Here is a 24,421-nt window from a genome sequence, read left to right as displayed (position 1 = left end):
GATAAAGTTCCCCATTGTAGGCTCATTCAGAAAGTAAGGAGATATGGGATCCAGGGAAATTTGTCAGTCTGGATATAAAACCAGCAGTCCAAAAGAAGACAGAGGACAGTCGTAGATGGAAAGTATTCAGCCTGGAGCTTGATGACCAGTGGTGTTCCATAAGGTTCTGTTCTGGCACCTCTGCTCTTTGTGATCTTTATAAATGACTTGGCTGAGGAAGTGGAAGGGTGGGTTAGTAAGTTTGCCAATGACACGAAGATTGGTGGAGTTGTAGATAGTGTGGAGGGCTGTCGTAGGTTGCATCTTGACAGTGACAGGATGCTGAGCTGGGCAAAGAAGCCAAAGAAGCATCAGATGGAATTCAACCCAGAAACGTGTGAAGTGATTCATTTTGTAAGGTTAAATTTAAATGCAGAACATAGGGTCAACAGCAGGTATCTTGGCAGTATGGAGGAACAGAGGGATCTTGGGGGTCCACATCCATAGATCCCTCAAAGTTGCCACCCAAGCTGGTAGGATTGTTAAGAACGCATGTTGGTATGATGGCTTTCATTAGCAGGGGATTTGAGTCTATGAGTTTAAGAGCTGCAGCTCTGTAAATCGCTGGCTAGACCACACTAGGAATATTAAGTTCAGTTCTGGTTGCCTCATTGTCGAAAAGATGTGGAAGCTTTAGAGCGGGTGCAGATGCAGAGGAGATTTACCAGGATGCTGCCTGGACTGGAGGGCAGGTCTTATGAGGAAAGGTTGAGGGCGCTAGGGCTTTTTTTTTTCATTGGAGCGAAGAACGATGAGACGTGACTTGATAGAGGTGTACAAGCTGATCAGTGGATAGACAGTGCATAGATAGAGTGGATAGAGACGTTTTCTATGACTATTACAAGAGGGCATAATATTAAAGTGATTGGAAGAAGATATAGGGGAGATGTCAGAAGTTTTTTTTTATAGAAAAAACAGTCACGGGTGGTGGAGTGCACTGTCAGCGGTGCTAGTGGAGTCACATACATTAGGGACATTTAAGTGACTCTTGGATTGGCACATGGAGGATAGCAAAATGTAGGGTATGCAGGGTAGTTTGATCTTAGAGTAGGATAATAGGTCAGCACAACATTGTGGGCCAAAGGGCCTACACCGTGCTGTACTGTTCTATGTTGGTGCAGCACCACAAATCCACACGTATCACAGTACAAAAGCAACATGGCTTCCTTGTGTACATAGTTGCACCTTCCTACTTTAAGTGCCAGACTGCATAACTCACTGGTCTGTAGACACACCCCATTTTGCACCCCTCCAAATTTGTGTCACCCATCCCTCAGTGTTCACAGTAGCCCAGTATCTTATTGTGAAATGTGGAGCTATGTAAAGAAAGTATTTAAGCAATTCTAAACATTCACTTTTATTTACAAGAACAAATGAGCAGAAATCAGACAGACAAAGAGATCGTGCAGTTTCCTCCTAGCATATAAACTGCTTGTGTGTTGAGCGCTTTTATTTTACAGTCATTGAGTGATCACTGCAGCCAGTTCATATCTGGAACTGAATGTTAATTAAGCCCTGTCTGACATAGCTCCTGTGTTACTACATTCTGTCATGCTGAAAGTGATATTTCTCCTGCTTAATGACCTCGCCCACCTCAAGACTATTCCCACTCTCCCAGTTCCTCAGCATCTGACACATGTCCTTGTTGACTGCTGAGCACAGCATGCTTGGAGTGTGTTGCACACTGCCTGAACTATACTGTTGCCGTCTCACCCCCAACTCCCCCGCAGTGGGTCAGTCAATGGAACTTCATCTTGAGGGATCCTATCCTCTTTTCCACCATGAATTGAAGACTGGGCTGCATTATATTTATGCTTGACCTCAGTTACATAACAAAGTCAAAGTCATCAGCCATTGTTACAGAGGGTAGTCCTTGTTCCGCAGTAAAAACTTTGTAAGACATATGGACCCTGAACTGTAGCAGTAACACAGACATCTGACATATGCTGTTGGTACTCTATCAACTGCAACATGCCCAGCTCTTTAACAGATGACTGCTGACAAGCATGACAAACTGCCTGGCTTTGTGCCTTTGCTAAGCAGTAAGAAAAGCATTTCTGCTTTGTCAGAGGCACAAACGTGCAAAAAGGCAAGGAACAGTGAGATGAGGCAGGGATGCTCTGAGCATCTAGGTTCATACCAGGTGAGCAAGCAGTCCTGAGATGCAACCTGGTCCAATCAATTGGTGAGTGCCTATCCCAGTGTGAAAAGTGCCCTTGCAGCAACATTTCAATGAGAGGTGCCATCGCAAACCACAGTGCAGTATTATGGTGAAACATACTTAAGTGGATTGGATATCTGCCATGATGGTGCACATAGATTTGCACACATTGGATGCTGGTTTTCATGAATGTGGTGTGCACTCAGCTGCTGTCCATGGGGCGTGCCTGAGATTTTGGTGCCAGTGTCCAAGTTGGTGGTTGGGATGACAAAATGCTGAGCTAGATTCACAAAGTATCTGCTCTGACTTTTACACCTGGACTTCTTCGCAGCTAGTTTCTATCCATCGGTCACATAATAGAAATTTGCATTTTAATAATGAGAGATTTGGTAGTACCTTCAGTGATAATTAGGTATAATCCTTGTAAATTGGTCTCTTTAGCTCATTAACTAGAATCTCATTTTAATGTCCAGCAGTCCTCATGTTAAGAAAGACTTTGCTGGCCATCTCATGTGATTCTCCCAGATTTCTAGACATATTCTACATCATTCAGGGTCTGGTAAGATTCTACCCAATACTGCTAATCCATAGTGGAACCATCATCAACTTAATGTAAACCATTCTCCACCATTATGGTCACAGAAATCAATGGGAGCAATAGATTGTTAACAGATATAATCAAAATAATGGAATGTAAGGCAGTGGAAATTGTAATTAAACTGAACTAAAACTGAGACAGAATACAGCTCTTCAACTGGTGAAGGTTATGCAGAGAAGAGCCATGCATCTGGTCCTTAGATCTGCTCTGCTAACACTGTCTGGAAAATTTGGAGAAAACTGGACATTTTAGCTTGGAAGAAGTCATCTAGGAGATAGATAGATAGAAGTATAGCAAATAGAATTGATAAGATGAATTCAAACAACTAATTAAACTAAATAAGTCCAGAACAAGAGATACAGGCTCATACAACTGAAGGGTTACTTTAGGAATGAGACTGAGAATTATATACATTGAGTATTGTATGGGTAAGGTTCCTATTTGGGGCAATAGGGGTAGAAATCATTCATTCATGGAAACCAATTTCATGGATGTGGTCAATATGACTGTTCACTTGAAGAAGCCAACCGACTTTTCAGAGCTGAAGGTTCAATCAGAGGGCTGGCAGTGTGGCAGGCTTAGTAGGACTACCTGAGGACCAAATAATTGTTTTGTGTTGTGACAGATTCAGACAGGCAGGGAGACTCTGGTGTTTAGAGGGTTGACCCTTCCATTGGACAGTGTCAGAGATGCAGGGGTTACCTTAGCTAGGGAGGACTCTCAGCCTGGGAATCCCCTGAGAAGCCATTGCAATTTGCCTAATGGGCCCTTCCCAATGCTAATAAAATCCTGATGAGGTTAAGAGGCCATTAATGGATAATTAATTGATTCCCACCAATGAGAATATCCCATTGTCACAGGAAGTTGTCCATGTCATGTGCTGACAATTTCTACCACATTTTAAAAGGCTTCCCACCTTCTAGTCAGAGAGCTGATTAAAATCTTTGCTATTTACTATTAACTCTACTTTTAAAAAAGACATCAGATTATCTGGTCATAATAACAAAGCTGTTTGTGAGCAGATTTTCCTGTGCACATATAAGTTGCCAGGTTTCTGGCATTACAACAGTGACCACACTTTAAAAAGTAATTATTTTGCTATTATGCACTCTTAAGACCTTCAGTGGTCACAAAGTGTGCCATATAAATAAGAGCTGTTTTTGTCTGGTCATCAACTTCAGTGAATTGTAACAATAATGCCAAGGTGTTTTTTCCTCATTTTGTGAAATTGAGGTGTATAGTTTAGCTCCTGTTGGCCTTGCCTAATTACATTGTGTATATCTGAATTAAAAGGGGATGTCATAATTATGGGCACATTGTCTTACCTTTGCTCATAGATGTTCCTCTTCTTCTATTGTCCATAGATTTGTCCAGATAACTTGATCTTAGGTTTCTGAGACATTAATCCAACCATTATAGCATCTGTCAGTTTCTTGTTGATGCTATAATGGGATCAATACCTTGACTGACCACTTTTCCTGTAAAACATTTTATAACTCTATAAAGATAGACTTCTTTTTGTGATAAATTTACTATTTTTAAAAAAAAACTTATCCTAAAACTAAACTAAAACGTATCCTTTACCTCTTGTTCTACTGGGTGTAAATGAAAGATTCTGTATGAAATAACTCCACAGAAGCCAGGGTCCTGTCACCAAGTCACCCATTATTTGCATCTGGAAAGTCCTTCAGAATGATGCAGCTTCTACAGAGCCAGCTGTCAGAGTGACGAGAACCTCTGACACTCTTGTTTATGTCTCTCAGCTAGAGCTCCCTGATTGGGCCAGGTTAACCACACCAATCAGGGAACTCATAATCTATGAGATCCAGCTAACCAACCTCATTACAATCACTACATCCCTCCCCCTCTGAATCCGAGGATATAAATTAGCTCTTTTTATCATACCTCCTCCGGAGGCATTTAGTACTGGGTCAGGTTCCTCCAACTCAGCCTCTGATAAGGGTGGCGTGTTGTTCGCCTCTTTCGATGGAGTGTCTCAGAAGAAATTCATACCCCTGCTCACGCAACAAAAGCGGTGACATCAGCCGTGTCCACTTTGGATTTGGAGGTATCTTCAACACTTGATGGAGAGGGAGAACCCACAGATTCCGGAACAGTTAGAAAGGCAGTCGATGAACAAGGCATGTTTTGCTCCCACACTGTTCGCGAGTTTGCAGCTTTCACATGGTCCACATGCTTGTTCAGGACCTTTTACAATTACCTGCACTTAATACATCATTAGACCTACCCTCATGTTGATCATGCCTCTTGCCATGCAAGGCCATTCCTGCAGTTCCTGCATCAAACTTCATCCCCTGAAGTAAGCTGTCTCTCTTGCTTCACAGTTTGTTGTGTCCAGCTTTGGTATTCCTGATGCTGTTTCAGCCAGTATCTGGCAGCAACCTTTGCTCAGGATGATCACTTTCTCCCCATAATAATATGCTGTCATCTACTGTGATCTGGTCTCTCCTGATCCAATACAATTTCATTTCTGGTTGTGGTGACCCTTTGGCTTCCCCCATCACCGCCAGCTGTATCAGTTTTGCCAGGACGGGATCTTTCTGCATCCAAAGTCTGATATTTTCAGCTGTGACTGGAAGTGGGTCTGGAAAATTTAAAACTGTTATAGACTGTCCCAGTGGCAGTATCTCCGATGGCGTATCTATCAGTAGGAGGCGGGCCAATGCTTCCGTGTTTGCTGTGTGGCCTCCCTAACTGTGTTCCAACTTGTAATTATATGCAGAGATAATAGGAACTGCAGATGCTGGAGAATCCGAGATAACAAGGTGCAGAGTTGGATGAACACAGCAGGCCAAGCAGCATCTGAGGAGCAGGAAAGCTGATGTTTCAGGCTTAGACCCTTCAACAGATATGGGGGAGGGGAAGGGGGTTCTGATGTAAATAGGGAGAGAAGGGGATGCGGTTCGAAGATGGATAGAGGACAAGATAGGTGGAGAGGAGACAGACAAGTCAAAGAGCCGGGGATGGAGCCAGTAAAGGTGAGTGTTGGTGGGGAGGTAGGGAGGAGATAGGCCAATCCACAGAGTACAGGTATGTCAAGCGGGCAGGATGAGGTTAGTAGGTAGGAAATGGGGTTGCAGCTTGAGGTGGGAGGAGTGGATAGGTGAGAGGAAGAACAGGTTAGGGAGGTGGCGATGAGCTGGGATGGTTTTTGGATGCGGTAGGGGGAGGGGAGATTTTGAAGCTTGTGAAATCCACATTGATACCATTGGGCTGCAGTGTTCCCAAGCTGAATATGAGTTGCTGTTCCTGCAACCTTCAGGTTGTCGTCTCAGGAATGGGAGGGGGAGTCCATCATGTCGATATGTCCATCCTGGGCCTCCTGCAGTGCCACAACGATGCCACCCGAAGGTTACAGGAACAGCAACTCATTTTCTGCTTGGGAACCCTGCATCCCAATGGTATCCATGTGGATTTCACAAGCTTCAAAATCTCCCCTCCCCCCACTGCATCCCAAAACCAGCCCAGCTTGTCCCCGCCTCCCTAACCTGTTCTTCCTCTCACCTATCCACTCCTCCCACCTCAAGCCGCATCCCCATTTCCTACCTACTAATCTCATCCCGCCCCTTTGACCTGTCCATCCTCCCTGGACTGACCTATCTCCTCCCTACTTCCCCACCTACATGCACCTTTACGGGCTCCATCCCCACCTCTTTGACTTGTCCGTCTCCTCTCCACCTATCTTGTCCCCTATCCATCTTCTATCTGCCTCCCCCCCTCCCTATTTATTTCAGAATTCCCTTCCTCTCCCCCATTTCTGATGAAGGGTCTAAGCCCGAAATGTCAGCCTTCCTGTTCCTACAATGCTGCTTGGCCTGCTGTGTTCATCCAGCTCTACACCTGGTTATCTCGGATTCTCCAGCATCTGCAGTTCTGATTATCTCTGATACAGAATCTGTAAGATTACTTGCTTACTAAACCAATCTGTCTTTGTGAGAGGATAGAATAATTTTGTATATAAAAAAGTAACAAGGTAAGACAAAAATAGGCCCGAAAGAAATGTTTTATTATTATTTGTTGGTTTGAAATATTAAGTTGTGTCTATTCTTATTCCTTCTTTTAGGTGGCAGATGTTGTGCTTTCTCACCAGATGGAAAATTCTTAGCCGTTGGGTTAAATGATGGGAGTTTTCATGTAGTCAATGCTGATACCCTAGAAGACATAGTATCTTTTCACCACAGGAAGGAAAATATATCAGATATAAAATTTTCACCAGGTAAAGCAGAAGTAAAGCAGCTTTTGCTTTTTTTTCCAGTTGTATCTGTCAAGTTTGAAAATAATGTCACTGCAGAATTTAGATGGAATTGGTAGAAATGGTCTGCCTATTCAGTTAGATTGGGAGCAAAGAGTCAAAAAAATTCCCACTTTTGTAAACCTAACATCTGACAGAGTGCCCCAGATGTGCTAGTTGAGGGGTGTTGGCAAAGCAAATGAGTAAAAGATAAGACTAGGAACAGGAGTACACTGATCCCATCTCAATTTCAACTCGACTCCTACTCTCCATAACCTCAACCCATTACTAAATAAAAATCAGTCTCCCCATTAAATTTACTCAGTGCAGCATCTACCACACTCTGGGTAGTGAATTCTACAGATTCACAACTCTTTGAGTGAAGTAATTTCTCCTCATGCCTGAGCAGACCTATGTCAATTTATTAAGGTCAGCAGTACCATGGGTCACCATCATTTAAATAGAGTTCTTCAGCTGTATCAAAGAAGAACTTTGTATGAACCACTTAGAATGTCATTTGATGTAAGTCTGCTTGTATTGCTGCACAAATTAGCTCTACCTCCAACCCCCACAGTGTAATAAAGTTAAAAACAATGGTGAAATAAATGATCTGAGAAGATGAGGTTAAGAACTAAATTATTTTTAAAGTTAGAAATGGAAGTAATATTGTTGCATTTTAGGAAATAATTATCTAAATGCCCTCATGCTTGATGTTTCTCAGATGAGGAATCGCAAAAAAAAGACAAGTGTATGATGCAGTTAAAGGCTGTATAGAAGACGAGGGAGAGTTCATCACGAGTTTCAGGTCTCACCTCTACATTAAATGACAACATCCCTACAAAATAAGAGCTATCTGCATAATGTTTGTGTTTCTGGGAATTTGTTTCTAAATTTAATTTGTATTCCTGAGTGACGAAAGTGGATTTGAACATTGAGTCCTAAATGATATATCACCTCATTTTAAGAAATTGGGATTTTCACTCCTTTCTTGACAAAGAAGTCTTCATTTGCTGTCCATTGTTACGATTAGACTCCAGCAAGTTGAAGTTGGATGAACTGACTCCACTTCTTTAGTCACCCTCGCTCTTGGCTGATTGCAACAGGGTTAATTTGAAAAGGATCCATCCCTTGTGAAGGTATTGCTCCTATATGAAATGAACTTACATTTGAAAAAGGAATCAATTTAGCCAGGCATCCTTGAATTAACAGAGCAATTTTATTAATTAATAAATGTGAGAAGAATTAGGGACACAACACACATATACATTGATTTAGAAATAAGAGGAGAATACAAAAGTATTAAGTTTTAAAAGATGTTATACAAATTATTCTCTGAAATGTTCACAAAGAGAAGATCATTGAACATCGTGCTGCTGCAGTGGAAGTTACCAAGAGTATTGATGTTGATCATTGAACAGTAAGTTTCACTGTCCTTAGTGTTGTAGCCTGGTTGAGATTCTGTAGTTCTGTTTCCTTTTGACCATGATTGAATTCCAGCATTCAGGGCGAGAGACAGGCCTTTTGGTATCTTTCCTTTTTAACTGATTTGTGGCACTCTGAAGTTGAGAGAGGCTTTAGCTGCAACACAAGTATAACCAGGGCATAGTTCTGCAGAGCACACTAATGCTCAAAACCAGACTGGTGCAATCTCACTAGTCCACTCTATTGGAGTGGAAACCGGCTTCTAAACCCCCGTCCTGCGTATTCTCCAGGGGTGAAATATAGAATGTGTCTGCAGTATTCGATGTAATCCATAGTGGGTGGCTTTCTGTTGAACAGGGGGCCATCAACCCCTCGTTACTCTTTTGAATCACAAGTACTCCCAGTCTGTCTGAAGTTTCTTTAACATTTTAGGTGTTACATTCCATCAGTATCTCAGCCACTTAGTTCATGTCCATAGATATTTTTGGCTATATCACTCCTCTTTCAAAGACGACATTTTTGAATGACCAGTTAAAGATGTTCTCAGTACTTCAGGAACCTGACCTGTGACCATAACCACAAAAACAATCCATCTCCACTCTGTCAAGAAAATGTTATACTTCAATTGTTGATCTTGTATTGTTCTTTCAAAAAGGGAAATGACAATATTATGAATTAATGACCAATTAGCATTCTTTTTCTAAATCTAGACAAGAAGGCCACATTAGCAAGATTAAACAAATTGGGACAATATAAATTAATTGTTCTTTTTCTCAGAGGAGACTGGAAGAAAGGGGTTGCAATGAGTTATCCATGTCTGCCCTTTGAGTTAGCATTAATGTAAAGTTACTGATTCAATTTAGTAATCCTCTTCTGACTTAATAATAATCCAGCCCTGTTTTCATGTCAGGTCTCAATATACCCCTAAATATGATGTGTCTTTTACTAATTGCGACACCCCTTGGCTCTTTTATCTGCATTGTAAAAGAAAACAATTCTTTCTTGTCATTTTTGTGAACTACACTCATGCACTCTTCATTTGACTGAGTGTTCCCACACAATGGGCAGAATCTTCTGTTCTTGCTGGTGACAAATTTAGAAGTAGGAAGGACATTTAATTAGATGCAGTAGTTTCATATATGAAACCCACACACTTGAAACTTGGAAAGATACAGCAAGACAATTCAGTAGGCTATATTAGTGAATAACCCTCCAAAAAATTCAGCACAACCCCCCAGAAATCCACCATCTTCATGACTCTGTCAGAATTAAGGTTTGGGCAGTAAAGCTGTTGGTCAACTGCCATGTTTTGCCACCAAATAAAGTATTTAAGTGACCAATTAGGGACCACTTAAGGCCTTTCATTCTGCTGCTACCAGGATTAAACCAGCTGCAAGCAAGCCTGTTACTGTGCAAAATACACAATAGGTCAAACTGTGAAGGCTGATTGTCACCTGAGATGGTGAGGGGCAGTGGATTACTTTGGTAAAGGGTAATCCATACTTGGCTGAGGGTTTGGCTATCAAGAAAGGGATACCAACTGAAAGCCATGCTCTACCATTGCTTATAACACCAGAGGATTGTGCTGAGATAACAGTGTGGAGCTGGAGAAACACAGCAGGCCAGGTAGCATCAGAGGATCAGGAAAGCTACTAGTGCTGCCTGACCTGCCATCTTCCTCCAGCTCCATGCTGTGTTATCTCTGACTCCAGCATCGGCAGTTCTTACTGTATCTAGGGGATTGTGCTGAGTTTTTTGAAGGATTATTCACCACATAGCCTAGTGAATTGTCTTGCTTTGCTTTCCCAAACTCTTCTCATTAATTACCTACCATGCCTCATGATATCTCTCACTTCAGATTTCCATCCACCTTAGCATGCAGTGTTCCTGGAACAATTCACCACTCAGCAGATAGATGCAAAAAGACCTGCTTTACTTGCTAACATGCAGCTTTGGAAAGCCACTATGCGCCTGGACAAGAGTTAGCAATGCAACATTGCACCTCACCGGCAGCACATTAGTACAACAACTATGAAGTCACGCTACCTACCACACAGACAGCATGACTGACACACCCTCGCATATACAACCTCTCTCACCCTAGTTGCTGTATAACTACCACACCACACAATTTACTTATCACCAGGTACCTCCAGAGCCTCCATGTTCCCTTTTACTTTGCAGCACCCCAATATTAATTTCTATCCATTCACTACATTTGCCTGCAACTGTTTGCCCTTATCCCCAAACCCCACTTATACCTGGACAATGCCCATCCTGCTCTTTTACGCTTTTCTCTTTGGAAACAATACTGATAAACATAGGCAGTAACCCCTCTCCCATAACTTACAACGCCCTCTGACGCTGGTCCTTATTTTCCCATTCATCTTATGTTCCAGCTCGCCCCCACCAAAACTGTCTTTATTCACACTTCGACAAATAAGTCTGCTTTCATGCCCCAAGCTTTGGCTGGATGGAAAAGCTGGCATTTTGCTGTCTGAATTTACGAATCCATCTACCAATGCAATTTTGTAAACATCCATGAGGGTACGTAGGAGAATTGTAGGATTCTGCCCTCTGATTTTCATTTGTGGCTCAGTGAGAATGATTGTTTTCCTTCAATGTCACAAATTTAACATCTGGGAAATTAAATGTAAAAATTGATATCTGGACATGATACAAATCCATTTTTTGTACTTTCTAAGTAGTTCATTTATATCTTCCTCAATTTTTTTTCTGTAGATTAATGCATACACCATTTTTGAATATGAAAGGTGTCAAACAAATATGTTCCAGTTTAGCTATGTAGGAACATGGCAGTTTAGAAGATGCTGATCACGTCCTGTTCTATCATGAATGTGACAATGCAAAAGCATTGTGCATTGAAAAAAATTGATGATAGACTACATTTAAGTTTTAAAGGGAACATTGGTGGCACTAAGGTCACTAAGGAGAATAACCTGAAGTTCCTAACTTATAGGGAAGCACCTTGCTTTATTCTACTGCCTTGACTGAGAAAAAGAACTCACCTTTTAAGGGAAGAGGTACATCTGTATCATTGTTAGTTGTTGAAATTATGATTATTTATGAGGACCACCTTTCCCTTTGAATTTTGTTGGTTGCCTTAAAAAATTGAAGAGGAATTCTTCAGCCTTCAATGGCCTGTTTGAGGATTGCATCATTAGGTATTAGATCATTAGTAGGCGTGGTAGTGCTGTGATGGGATAAGTGGGTGATAACAAAGTGTGGAGGTGGATGAATGCAGCAGGTCAAGCAGCATCTTAGTAGCTTTTGTGCTTCTAAGATGCTGCTTGGCCTGCTGTGTTCATCCAGCTCCACACTTTGTTGTCTTGGATTCTCCAGCATCTGCAGTTCCCATTATCTCTAAGTGGGAGTGATGTCATTTTTCCACTCACCTTTGTGATTCTTCCTATGCTACTCTATTATAAAGTTACTTAGAGTATAAATATGTTGCTGATTATTAATAACATTTATTATGCTCCTAGATGCAGGGAAATACTTGGCAGTAGCTTCACATGATAATTTTGTGGACATCTACAATGTGCTTTCAAGTAAAAGAGTTGGAATATGTAAAGGGGCTTCTAGTTACATTACTCATGTAGACTGGGATGTAAGAGGTAAGAAGTTATTCTTCAAGTCTTTTCAACATTTTCTATAAACCTTAGAAATCAAAAATATATTGCAAAATCAAAGAAATGCTCAAAAAAGTTATTTTGTTAAATTGGCTAGGGTATGTCAGTTCCGAATATTAAAAAGTCACTAATTTTAAAATATATATGCTTTTAAAATGTAAAGTATAAATAATATTTAGCAAAAAAGTATATTGTTTTTAAAAATTCCTTAAATACTAAACTTAACATATCTAGACTACTGTTTCATTTTTAAGCATTGGATCTCTCCGAAAATCTGATCTAGATGATTATTTACAACAGGGTGAGTACAGTTCATTACCATTAGTGAGATATAATTTTCATATAGTTTAATGAGCTGTTCCCTGGTGCAATAGTTTGCATTCCACATGAACAAAAAGTTCCAATCCTGCAGTTTTCTTTTCCTGCAGAAATTATGTACTTTACAACTCAAATCCTAAATCACTGAGACCTATTAGGAAGGAAAATTTGATAGCTACAGAAACATGCATCAGCTGCATGATGTATAATTAATTCATTGTTTCAAAGCAGATAACCTGAAAATGTCGCCATGTTAATTGGTCTGTTAATTTTAATGATTGTAGCACACATTCCAACACTAGAGTGACTTCATGCCTCAGCAGGGATTCCAAGTTTATACAAGTCTACCAGCACTTAAGGTTAGCCTGCACTATTTAGAATCAACCTGCTCCTCTTAAAAAGTAAGTGCATTTAGACTGAAACTATTGTTGATTCTGACAAAACAGAGAGGTTTACCTGTAAGAAAAATGACTAGTGTTGCAACATGGAAGACTGTGCACTCTAAGATTCTCAGATCCTGTATTATAGGGCTTGGTACACAAGATGGTCAGAAGGATCCTCCATCCACTGGAAGCCATCCATGCAAAGTAGTATGACTGGAATACTGTTGTAGGTAATACTACTCGTCAAGCCCAAGGACGAGAAGCAATACTGCCAATAGTTGAATGTTTTCACAGTTGACAAAGTTAGTGAATGCATCTTCACCTGCCATTGCCTGGCTGATGACACAATAGTCTCTCACTGCTAATTCACCATCCCCTCTACTTTCACCCACCAACATTCTCTATTAAGCATGACTCATGCCTAACATTCTTAGCTATACCTCACTCACACACTTAACACTGCTGCAACTTTTCCATCAACATCTTGCAGCCTACAGATACTGTTCAACCATGGCAGCCACATGACCCAAGTGAATTGGACCATACTTGCTGATACAGTTCAGTCTCTGTTTCAAGACAAGATGTCACGTAACTGGAGGTGGCAATATCTGCTCAACAAAGGAAAGCTGCACTTGCATGATCTCACCATTATTAGAGCAGCCATGATGGTAGCTGATGTATCAAAGATGATGGTATGCACATACCTACTCAATGTTCTGATATTTAATGCTCTGTCATCTCAATCTTTCTGATTTGCAAACTGCAAACGGTCTACGCATAGATACCTTGGACTAAACGTTCATTTCCAAATGCTGAATGAACCCAAGCAGGAGGACATAATAACAGACTGCTGTGACCACATTTAAAATTTCTTCTCCAACTTGCTTCTCTGCCATTTTCATTGATTTGAGAATTGTATTGGCTTGTAGGCCAACACTCACTTGAAGTGACTTCGATTCACTATTCGTATGCCTACTCTAATAACAAGTTTCACTGCCCTTGGTATTTTCATGTAATTGGTGGATTCCTGAAGGCTATGGGAACCACACCAGGTAAGTCGTCAGTCAACTTTGGAGGAAGCCTGCTGTGAAGTCACTTTAAAAGCTCTTGTCAACTTCAGTAGTCATACTGGAATGGTTTATGGTGATTCAAATATCTTTTTCAATTACTGAATTGATTTTCACATTAACTTCATGTCCTGATATCTGCAATGCCTTTGAAATAATCTTTCAGTAATTGTGGTATAGAACAAATGGGTCATATAGTAAAACTGATAAGTCTTTGAAATGCTCATGATTGTTTGAAAAAAATTAATCAACATTCACTTTGAAGAAACTATTAATCTTGTCCAAATAAATAATCACATTGCAAAATAACTTTGAAAAAACAAGTTGTTATAAGATAATAAACCTGTCACTCAAGCAAAGCTAATGGATTTTCCATGCAAAGTAGTATGACTGGAATATTTATTCTCATCCAAATAAACACACAAATGGTGAAAAACATCTCAAAGATCAAAATTACAAGGGAATTAACTATTTTGCAACTGATTAAACCTTTACTAGCTAAGGCTTTTAGTCATTCTTGAAGCTTAGGCTAGCTCTCATAATGAGGCCATCTTGAAAATGAGACATCTTGATCAACTATTCAAAACAAGATTAAAATCTCCTTCAATGAAAATTTCATTGACTTTGAATGATAGCTTTATTAGCTTGTATTAGCTTGATCTTTCTTTGTGGTGCTTTTTCACTGCTTTGATTTGGATAAAATTAAAGGTTTGTTCAAAGAGAATCTTGAATATCTGATAAATGTTCTTTAAATTCATGAGTGTTTTACAAATACACGTAAATATGTAGCTCATTGATTCTCTATAGACAGGATATAGGGTTACTGGCTATGGAAGATGCATGAGAGGAGAAATGGGTGACATGAAGGGTTTTGGAGGAACTTGCGAGATATGGGAGTGTAGAGAAAGGTTTTAAGGGTGAGATGTGAGGGCTAGAGGGCCGAAAAATCATGAATTGAACTTCGCCAATGTCCCAGTCAACAAAGCAGACCTTCTAATTTTGGCATCTGCCTGCCTCTGTTACCACCTTTGGCCTGCATCAGAAGGTGGAAACCATGACTCAAATTCACTCACAATATCTGTTTTTGTTTCTCATGTTTGTTTTTCAAGGTCTGCAACTTGCCCCGCTCAGTGGTTGAGAATGCCCTCGACCGTGTCTCCTGCATTTCCTGCAACCCGTCCCTCACACCCCATCCTCGCAATAACAACCAAAACAGAATCCCCCTCATCCTCACGTACCAGGATGGGAGGAAGGATAGGTTAGGGAGGCAGGGACAAGCTGGACTGTTTTTGGCAGGCGATAGAGGGAGGGGCAATTTTGAAGCTTGTAAAGTCCACATTGATACCATTGGGCTCCAGGGTTCCCAAGCGAAATATGATGTCCTGTTCCTGCATCTCATCCTACATCTGTCTCCCACTGCAACTCTCTTGTAATCTCTTTGGCCTTGAAACTGTTCGACCACATCCTGAAGCAAACCAGGTACTACAGCCACATTACCTTTCGTAGTACCTGCCTAGGAACTGGATCATCCCCAATGGACTACAGTCCACATTTAGGCCTTCCCAATTTGGTCCCAACCGCAACAATGTCTACATTCAAAACATTGAGATCCTTCAAAAATGCTTCTCCCTGCAACTCCTGAAGCACATATTCACAGCAATGTGCCGACATCTCCTGGCACGACAATCAAGCCTACTCCAGCTCAGAGCCTCCCTCTCCCAGACCTGCAAAGGACCTTTCCTGTTTTTTATTCTTCGTAGGATCCATAACCTGAACTCTCAATTCTGCATAGCTTTATTGAACACTAAAAACCGTAAGTACAGTAAACTTACTGATGCCTGCCACCCCCAAAACGGGCTTGCTCCACGCCGCAAATCCCAGCCCTACCAAGGACCTTCCCCACAACGTGCCCGCTGCCGTTGGCCATGTGGCCACTTCGGAGCACCCACGGATAACATCACATCCGCCGCCGTAGGGTATACAACTTCGGGGACAGCGAATGCCATCGACACCGCTGTTGATGCCGCCACCTCCATTTCTGAGGCCATCATCACAGACACTGAGGGCGCACCAGCCGACACTGGGGCTGCCGCTGCCCACCCCGCTCCACCCACTGCGACGCTGACGCAACTCCAGCCACTGCTGATGTCTCTCCGCCCACCGCCAACCCTGATGTCTCTCCGCCCACCACCAACGTCACTCCACCAACAGGCTCCAAAGCCAGCAGCTCCAGAGGAGACAACAGCATCCAGCCCTGCCAAATCTTCACCATCCCCCCAGACCTCTCCCTTACTGAGGTTGAATGATCAGTCCTCAGTCCTTCTTCCGCACCTACACAGGCCCCAAACCCCACCTCTTCCTCCGTTACATTGATGACTGTGTCAGCGCCGCCTCTTGCTCCCCAGAGGAGCTTGAACAGTTCATCCACTTCACCAACACCTTCCACCCCAACCTTCAGTTCACCTGGGCCATCTCCAGCACATCCCTCACCTTCCTGGACCTCTCAGTCTCTATCTCAGGCAACCAGCTTGTAACTGATGTCCATTTCAAGCCCACCGACTCCCACAGCTACCTAGAATACACCTGCTCCCACCCACCCTCCTGCAAAAATTCCATCCCCTATTCCCAATTCCTCCGCCTCCGCCGTATCTGCTCCCACGATGAGGCATTCCACTCCCGCACATCCCAGATGTCCAAGTTCTTCAAGGACCGCAACTTTCCCCCCACAGTGGTCGAGAACGCCCTTGACCGCGTCTCCCGCATTTCCCACAACACATCCCTCACACCCCGCCCCCGCCACAACCGCCCAAAGAGGATCCCCCTCGTTCTCACATACCACCCCAACAACCTCCAGATACAACGCATCATCCTCCAACACTTCCGCCATCTACAATCCGACCCCACCACCCAAGACATATTTCCATCCCCACCCTTGTCTGCTTTCCGGAGAGACAACTCTCTCCGTGACTCCCTTGTTTGCTCCACACTGCCCTCCAACCCCACCACACCCGGCACCTTCCCCTACAACCGCAGGAAATGCTACACTTGCCCCCACACCTCCTCCCTCACCCCTATCCCAGGCCTAAAGATGACTTTCCATATTAAGCAGAGGTTCACCTGCACATCTGCCAAAGTGGTATACTGCATCCACTGTACCCAGTGTGGCTTCCTCTACACTGGGGAAACCAAGCGGAGGCTTGGGGACCGCTTTGCAGAACACCTCCGCTCGGTTCGCAATAAGCAACTGCACCTCCCAGTCGTAAACCATTTCCGCTCCCCCTCCCATTCTTTAGATGACATGTCCATCATGGGCCTCCTGCAGTTCCACAATGATGCCACCCGAAGGTTGCAGGAACAGCAACTCCTATTCTGCTTGGGAACCCTGCAGCCCAATGGCATCAATGTGGACTTCACCAGCTTCAAAATCTCCCCTTCCCCCACCGCATCCCTAAACCAGCCCAGTTCATTCCCTCCCCCCACTGCACCACACAACCAGTCCAGCTATTCCCCTCCACCCACTGCATCCCAAAACCAGTCCAACCTGTCTCTGCCTCCCTAACCTGTTCGTCCTCTCACCCATCCCTTCCTCCCACCCCAAGCCGCACCTCCATCTCCTACCTACTAACCTCATCCCACCTCCTTGACCTGTCTGTCTTCCCTGGACTGACCTATCCCCTCCCTACCTCCCCACCTATACTCTCCTCTCCACCTATCTTCTTTTCTCTCCTTCGGTCTGCCTCCCCCTCTCTCCCTATTTATTCCAGAACCCTCACCCCACCCCCCTCTCTGATGAAGGGTCTCGGCCCGAAACGTCAGCTTTTGTGCTCCTGAGATGCTGCTGGGCCTGCTGTGTTCATCCAGCCTCACATTTTATTATCTTGGATTCTCCAGCATCTGCAGTTCCCATTATCACTGATACAGTTTTAACCTCAGTAAAGGGCTCACCTTTGTTCCCCTCCACCCACACATCAACAAATACCGCTCATGCTTGGACGTTGAACAGTTTTTCCACCACCTCTGCCTCTGCACTTACTTCTTTAACCATGAGCCTAACCCTCCCCATATTGGCCCCTTCTCCTGCCTCCAACACACCCCCTCCTCCTGGACACAACCCCAAGGCCTCGTACCCTCCTTCGACCTCTTCATCTGCAACTGCCATCGTGACATCAATTGCCTCAACATCTCCACCCCTCTCACCCAACTCCAACCTCTGCCCCACGGAACGTGCAGCCCTCCACTCCAATCCCAACCTCACCATAAATCCCATGGAGAAGGGTGGCACAGTTGTACTATGGCGCACTGATCTCTAATTCCCCAAGGCCAGGCGCCAACTCTCCGACACCTCCTCCTACCGCCCCCTTGATCATGACTCCACCCCTAACCCCAAACCATCCACAACCTCATCACCTCAAGTGACCTCCCACCCACAGCCTCCAACCTCATCATTCCCCAACCCCACCCTGCCTGCTTCTATCTCCTTCCCAAAATCCACAAACCTGACTGCCCTGGTCGACCCATTGTCTCTGCCTGCTCCTGCCCCACTGAACTTATCTCCACCTATCTCAACTCCGTTTTCCCCCCCTTGGTCCAGGAACTCCCTACCGTGAAACCACCCACACCCTCCAACTCCTCCAAAACTTACAATTCCCTGGTCCCCAACACCTCATATTTACCATGGACGTTCAGTCCCTATACACCTGCATTCCCCATGCAGATGGCCTTAGGGCCTTCTGCTTCTTCCTGTCCCGCAGGCCCGACCAGTCCCCCTCCACTGACATCCTCATCCACTTAGCCGAACTCATCCTCCCCCTCAACAATTTCTCTTTCAATTCCTCCCACTTTCTACAGACAAAAGGGGTGGCCACGGGTACCTACATTGGCCCAAGCTATGCGTGCCTCTTAGTAGGTTATGTGGAACAATCCCTCTTCTATAGCTACACTGGCCCTAAACTCCACCTCTTCCTCCGTTACATTGATGACTATATCAGTGCCGTCTCTTCCTCCCACGAGGAGCTCGAACAGTTCATCCACTTCACCAACACCTTCCACTTCAACCTTAAATTCACCTGGACCATCACTGATACCTCTCTCTCCATCCTGGACCTCCCGGTAACCCTCACCTAGAAACCGATATCCATTTCAAGGCCACCAATTCCCACAGCTACCTAGAGTACACATCCTCCCACCCACCTTCCTGCAAAAATGCCATCCCCTATTCCCAATTCAATCACCTCCACCACATCTGCTCCCAGGATGAGGCATTCCACTCCCGAACATCTCAGATGTCCTCATTTTTCAAGGACCGCAACATGCCCCACTCAGTGGTCGAGAATGCCCTTGACCGTGTCTCCTGCATTTCCTGCAACTCATCCCTCACACCCCCACCCCGCAATAACAGCCAAAACAGAATCCCCCTCGTCCTCATGTACCACCCCACCAACCTCCGGATCCAACGTATCGTCCTCCGACACTTCCGCCAACTGCAATCCGACCCCATCACCAGAGACATTTTTCCTTCCCCGCCCTTATCTGCTTTCCGGAGGCATCATTCTCTCAAGGACTCCCTTGTCCACTGCACACTCCCCTCCAGCCCCACCACACCCGGCACATTCCCCTGCAACCGCAGGAAGCACTACACCTGCCCCTACACCTCCCTCCTCACCCCCATTCCAGGCCCCAAGAAGATTTTCCACATCAAGCAGATCCACACCTGCGCATCTGCTAATGTGGTATACTGTATCCGCTGTTCCCGTTGTGGCCTCCTCTACATCAGGAAAACCAAGCGAAGGCTTGGGGACTGCTTTGTGGTACACCTACACTCAGTTTGCACTAAACAACTCCACCTCCCAGTCGCAAGCCATTTCAACTCCCCCTCCCATTCCTCAGATGACATGTCCATCCTGGGCCTCCTGCAGTGCCACAAAGATACCACCTGAATGTTGCAGGAACAGCACCTCATTTTCCGCTTGGGTACCCTGCAGTCCAATGGTATCAATGTGGACTTCACAAGCTTCAAAATCTCCCGCCCCTACCGCATCCCAAAACCAGCCCAGCTTGACCCGCCTCCCTAACCTGTCCTTCCTCCCATCTATCCCCTCCTCCCACCTCCAGCCCCATCTCCATCTCCTACCTGCTAGGCTCATCCTGCCCCCTTAATCTGTCTGTCCTCCCTGGACTAGCCTATCCCCTCCATCACTCCCCACCCACACCTTTACTGGCTCCATCCCCGCCTCTTTGACTTGTCTGTCTCCTCTGCACCTATCTTCTCCTCTATCCATCTTCTATCGGCCTCCCCCTCTCTCCCTATTTATTTCAGAACGCCCTTCCCCTCCCACATTTCCGAAGAACGTTCTAAGCCCGAAACGTCAGCTTCCCTGCTTCTCTGATGCTGCTTGTCCTGCTGTGTTTGTCAGCTCTACACCTTATTATCTCTACAGTGTGAGTACGTTGATCTGTAGAAACTGGGACCCTGATGTTGGGAAATGGCCTGACACATGGTTCTCGAACTGAAGACAAAAAGCCACCTCCATATTTATTCTCAATGCCACACATCCTTTTTTTTCATTGTTCATACTCAGGATGTGGGCATTGTTGACTGTGTCAAATTGAGGAACAAGCAGTGGGCTCCCTTTTTGAGCTACTGTTGTTCATTTATATATACACTATAGTGGTATTAAAAAGGGATTTCTAGGATTTTGACCTAGCTGTAGTGAAGTAATGATATTATGGTTCCAAGTCAGGCTGATGCTTAGCTTGAAGGGGAACCTGCAAACTGTGATGGTCCCATGCATCTGCTTCACTTATCCTTTTAGGTGCCATTGAAAGAAGTTTGATAGGTTACAACAATGCCTGAGTGTCTTTCTGCTTTTGAATAGCTAAGAATTGCAAATTGGGCAGAGAGTTGTGAAAGAGAAAGAACTGAAAAAGGAAGAGAAACACCATTCTTCACATTCATACACCCCAACTCAAATGCTCAACACTGCATTCTCTAGAGGATAGATTAGAAGCAAGATTTGCATGAGGTGATCTATCAGTTATTTATGATTTCTGCATTGGAGGACTCAAAGATGGACTTGGTGAAGGCATACAGAATGTTAATGCAGTAAATGGATATACACATCAATATGCTTTAGGATTAGGTTTTCTAATCTTTGAGTGCTCCATTGCACAATGTATACATGATATCTGATGGATCATCTCTGGCAAATCTTGCCTCTAATCTATTCTCTAGAGAAATCCGACAGTCAAGAAGCATGGAGATGTCAGAGATTCTTTTGGGCATTTTGGAGCAAGTGACAACTTAAGAAGAATCTATATATTATTAATTCTGAGATGTGAATGTGACTGCTTTGGCTGGCATTTATTATTGCCCAGAAAGTTGGTTGAATTGGGCAATTAAGCGTTCACCATGTTAGTATGAAACTGGAGTCACATACAAACTAGTTTCAGTATGGTGGGAGATTTTCTTTCATAATGGACATTATCATGATATGTTATGATTATAAGGGTGGGTTGAAATGCTGGGAATGATATACATCCTGCCTTCTGGAACTATCAGCCAATCTGATAGGCTGGCAGCTCCAAAAACCATCCATCTTGACCTCCACCGTTGGTCCTCAGCGTCACAGATGCTAGTCTTCAGCCAATTTCATTCAGTCCATTTGTTATGAAGAAATGGTTGGAGGCAGTTGATACTGCAAAGGTCAGACGCCCTGGCAACATTCCAGCAATAGTACTGAAGACTTGTGCTCCAGAGCTTGCTGCCCCCTAGCTAAGCTCTTCCAGTACAATTACAACATTGGCATCTACCTGACAATGTGGAATATTGCCCAGATATGTCCTGTGTACAAAATGCAAGACAAATCCAACCTGTCCAGTTACCACCCCTTCAGTCTACACTAATACAGTGATGGAAGGCATCATCAATGGTGCTATCAAGCAACATCTGTTCAGCAATAACCTGCTCAGTGGAGTCCAGTTTGGGTTCCATGAGGGTTACTCAGCTCTTGACTTTATTACAGCCTTGGTTCAGACATGAACAAGAAAGCTGAATTTCACAGGTAAGGCGAGAGTGGCAGCCCTTGACATCAAGGCCTTATTTAACTAAGTATGACACTGAAGAACCCTAGCAAAACTGGAATCAATGGGTATCGTGGACAAACTGGCCACTTACTGTAGTCATACCTGGCAAATAGGAAGACAGTTGTGGTTGTTGGAGGTCAGGCATCTCAGCGCTAGAACGTCTCTGCAGGAGTTTCTCAGGGTACTATCCTAAGCCCACCAATTTTCTGCTGCTTCATCAGTGGCCTTTCCTCCACCATAAGGTTGAAATGGGGACGTTTGCTGATTATTACACAATGTTCAGCACCATTTGCAACTCGCCAGATACTGAAGCAGTCCATGTTCAATTACAATGAGATCTGGATAATATCCAGGCTTGGGCTGATAAGTGGAAGTAACATTCTCACTGCACAAATGCAAGGGGAATGACCATCTTCACTAAGCGATCTAACCATGCCCCTTGACATTCACTGGTGTAACCATCAATGAATTGCCCACTGACAGCATTCTTGGGATTACCATTGACCAGAATCTCAGCGGGACTCACCACATAAACATTGGTCACAAAAGCGGGTTAAAAACTAAGATACCACAGTGAGTAACTCATCTGACTCCCAAAGCCTGTCTATCATCTACAGGGCATAAATCAGGAGTGTGATGGAATATTCCCCACTTCCTAAATGGGTGCAGCACCAAAAACATTCAAGGATCTTGACACTACTAAGGACAAAGCAGCCCGCTTGACACATTCACAAGCATACGCTCGCTCCACCACTGAATATGTACAAGGTACAATGCAGAAATTCATCAAAGATCCTTAGACTGCTCCTTTCAAATTCATAACAATCTAGAAGGACAAGAGCAGTAGATGTGGGAAAATCACCACCTGCAAGTTCTCCTCCAAGTTACACACTCTGCTGACTTGGAAATATACCACCTTACCCTGGATCAGAAATTGGAATGCCCCCCCACCACCACCACCACCAATGGCTTTGTCGGTCAACCAAAGCACATGGACTGCAGCAGTTCAAGAAGACAGCTTATTACCACCTTCATAAGAGCAATTGTGGGCAGGCAAGCTACATTGGCCATCCAGTGATGCATATGTGCCACGAATGAACTAGAAAAACAATCCAAGCAACACCAGAGCTTTGTCATTGGCACTGCCAGGATTGAAGACAGGCTCATGATCTGATGGATCCTGAATTGAGACAAATGAGTCGTATTGGGTAGGGAGAGTTTTGCCATCTTGGACAAGGGGAGGGTTTGAGGTGATAGGCTTTTAAGCATAGGCAGGTAGGACGGAGACAGTGACTGTCTTTTCAGGAGGTGGTCCCAATGGACGAGAAGCACCCTCTGAAGATAGTAGATAACAAAGTGTGAAGCTGGATGAACACTGCAGGCCAAGCAGCATCTCAGGAGCACAAAAGCTGACGTTTCGGGCCTAGACCCTTCATCAGAGAGCTCTCAGATGAAGGGTCTAGGCCCGAAACGTCAGCTTTTGTGCTCCTGAAATGCTGCTTGGCCTGCTGTGTTCATCTAGCTTCACACTTTGTTATCTTGGATTCTCCAGCATCTGCAACTCCCATTATCTCTGAAGATAGTACACTACTTTCCTCCCTTCACTTTTAAAAACTTATCAAAACAACAGTCTGCTCAGTCCCTGTTGCATGTCCATGCCAACCATTTTATGCTGCAGCAGGTAATGTTGGATAAATTGAGCTTTTAATAAGTGTTAGGGTTAACGAGCTTTATTGACTATTAATTATTTATTTAAATATAGTGAATGTGCTTCCAGTCACCACCCCATTTTCTGTGGATGATTTCATGGATATGAGGGTAGATGGTTGGTAGGGCATTGGACTTTTTTTGTGACAACCCCTACTTTATCTGCCACCATCAAAAACATACCCAGTGGGGGCATGTAATATCCAGCCCCTGCTTTTCATTTCTATGTTTCTGGAAAATGAATCAAATTCTCATTTTTTTCACTATTAGTCCACTAATGTAAATGCCTAGTCACCATTGCATTAAGGTTTAAGAATGTATGTAGGGATGGTAGAAAGGCAGTGAATAGATTGTGGGCAGTTGGCCTGCGAAGGAACTTCAGGGTCTTCAGGTCAGTGCTTAGGGATTAGAACAGTCCTTGATAAAGCAGCTTGTGTGGCTTCATCCTTTGCCACATCTCCTTCTTCCCGCTTTTTCTCTCTGACTACTGATCTGTCATTAAAAAAAATTTCACCACCTCATTTACTCAATGAAGATTGCCCCTTCTTAAACCTTTCAATGGAGCCCTGTTGCCCAAGTATGTTCTCTATGGGTCCGTGACAATTGCCCATTGCTACACAAAATTTTGCCCTGTGACCAAAAAGTATTTTCTTAGGATGTGGTGTACATGTGTAGATCAGAATATTCATGATTTGAAGTGTTTAAAACATTAAGGATTCTGCTTCACCATTGTTTCTAG

The 24,421-nt window shown here is 43.9% G+C and overlaps 1 protein-coding gene and 1 long non-coding RNA gene across 2 annotated transcripts in view; one reads left to right on the top strand and one right to left on the bottom strand.

Annotated features, from left to right (window-relative positions):
• Positions 1-24,421, top strand: part of LOC125455104 (echinoderm microtubule-associated protein-like 6) — a 428,800-nt gene that overhangs the window by 224,466 nt on the left and 179,913 nt on the right. The window contains exons 22-23 of the mRNA XM_048536679.2: positions 6,883-7,035; positions 11,979-12,110. Coding sequence (XP_048392636.1) covers positions 6,883-7,035; positions 11,979-12,110 — 285 coding nt within the window. The remainder of the gene's footprint in view (positions 1-6,882; positions 7,036-11,978; positions 12,111-24,421) is intronic.
• LOC125455105 (uncharacterized) overlaps positions 8,316-24,421 on the bottom strand; it is a 36,707-nt gene continuing 20,601 nt past the window's right edge. The window contains exon 4 of the long non-coding RNA XR_007248141.1: positions 8,316-9,036. This is a non-coding gene — a long non-coding RNA (uncharacterized LOC125455105). The remainder of the gene's footprint in view (positions 9,037-24,421) is intronic.

The sequence above is a fragment of the Stegostoma tigrinum genome, chromosome 9, assembly GCF_030684315.1.
Source record: "Stegostoma tigrinum isolate sSteTig4 chromosome 9, sSteTig4.hap1, whole genome shotgun sequence".
In the NCBI taxonomy this organism is placed as follows: Eukaryota; Metazoa; Chordata; class Chondrichthyes; order Orectolobiformes; family Stegostomatidae; genus Stegostoma; species Stegostoma tigrinum.
The sequence above is the reverse complement of the archived record's forward strand: the minus strand, read 5'-3'. Positions and strand labels throughout refer to the sequence as shown.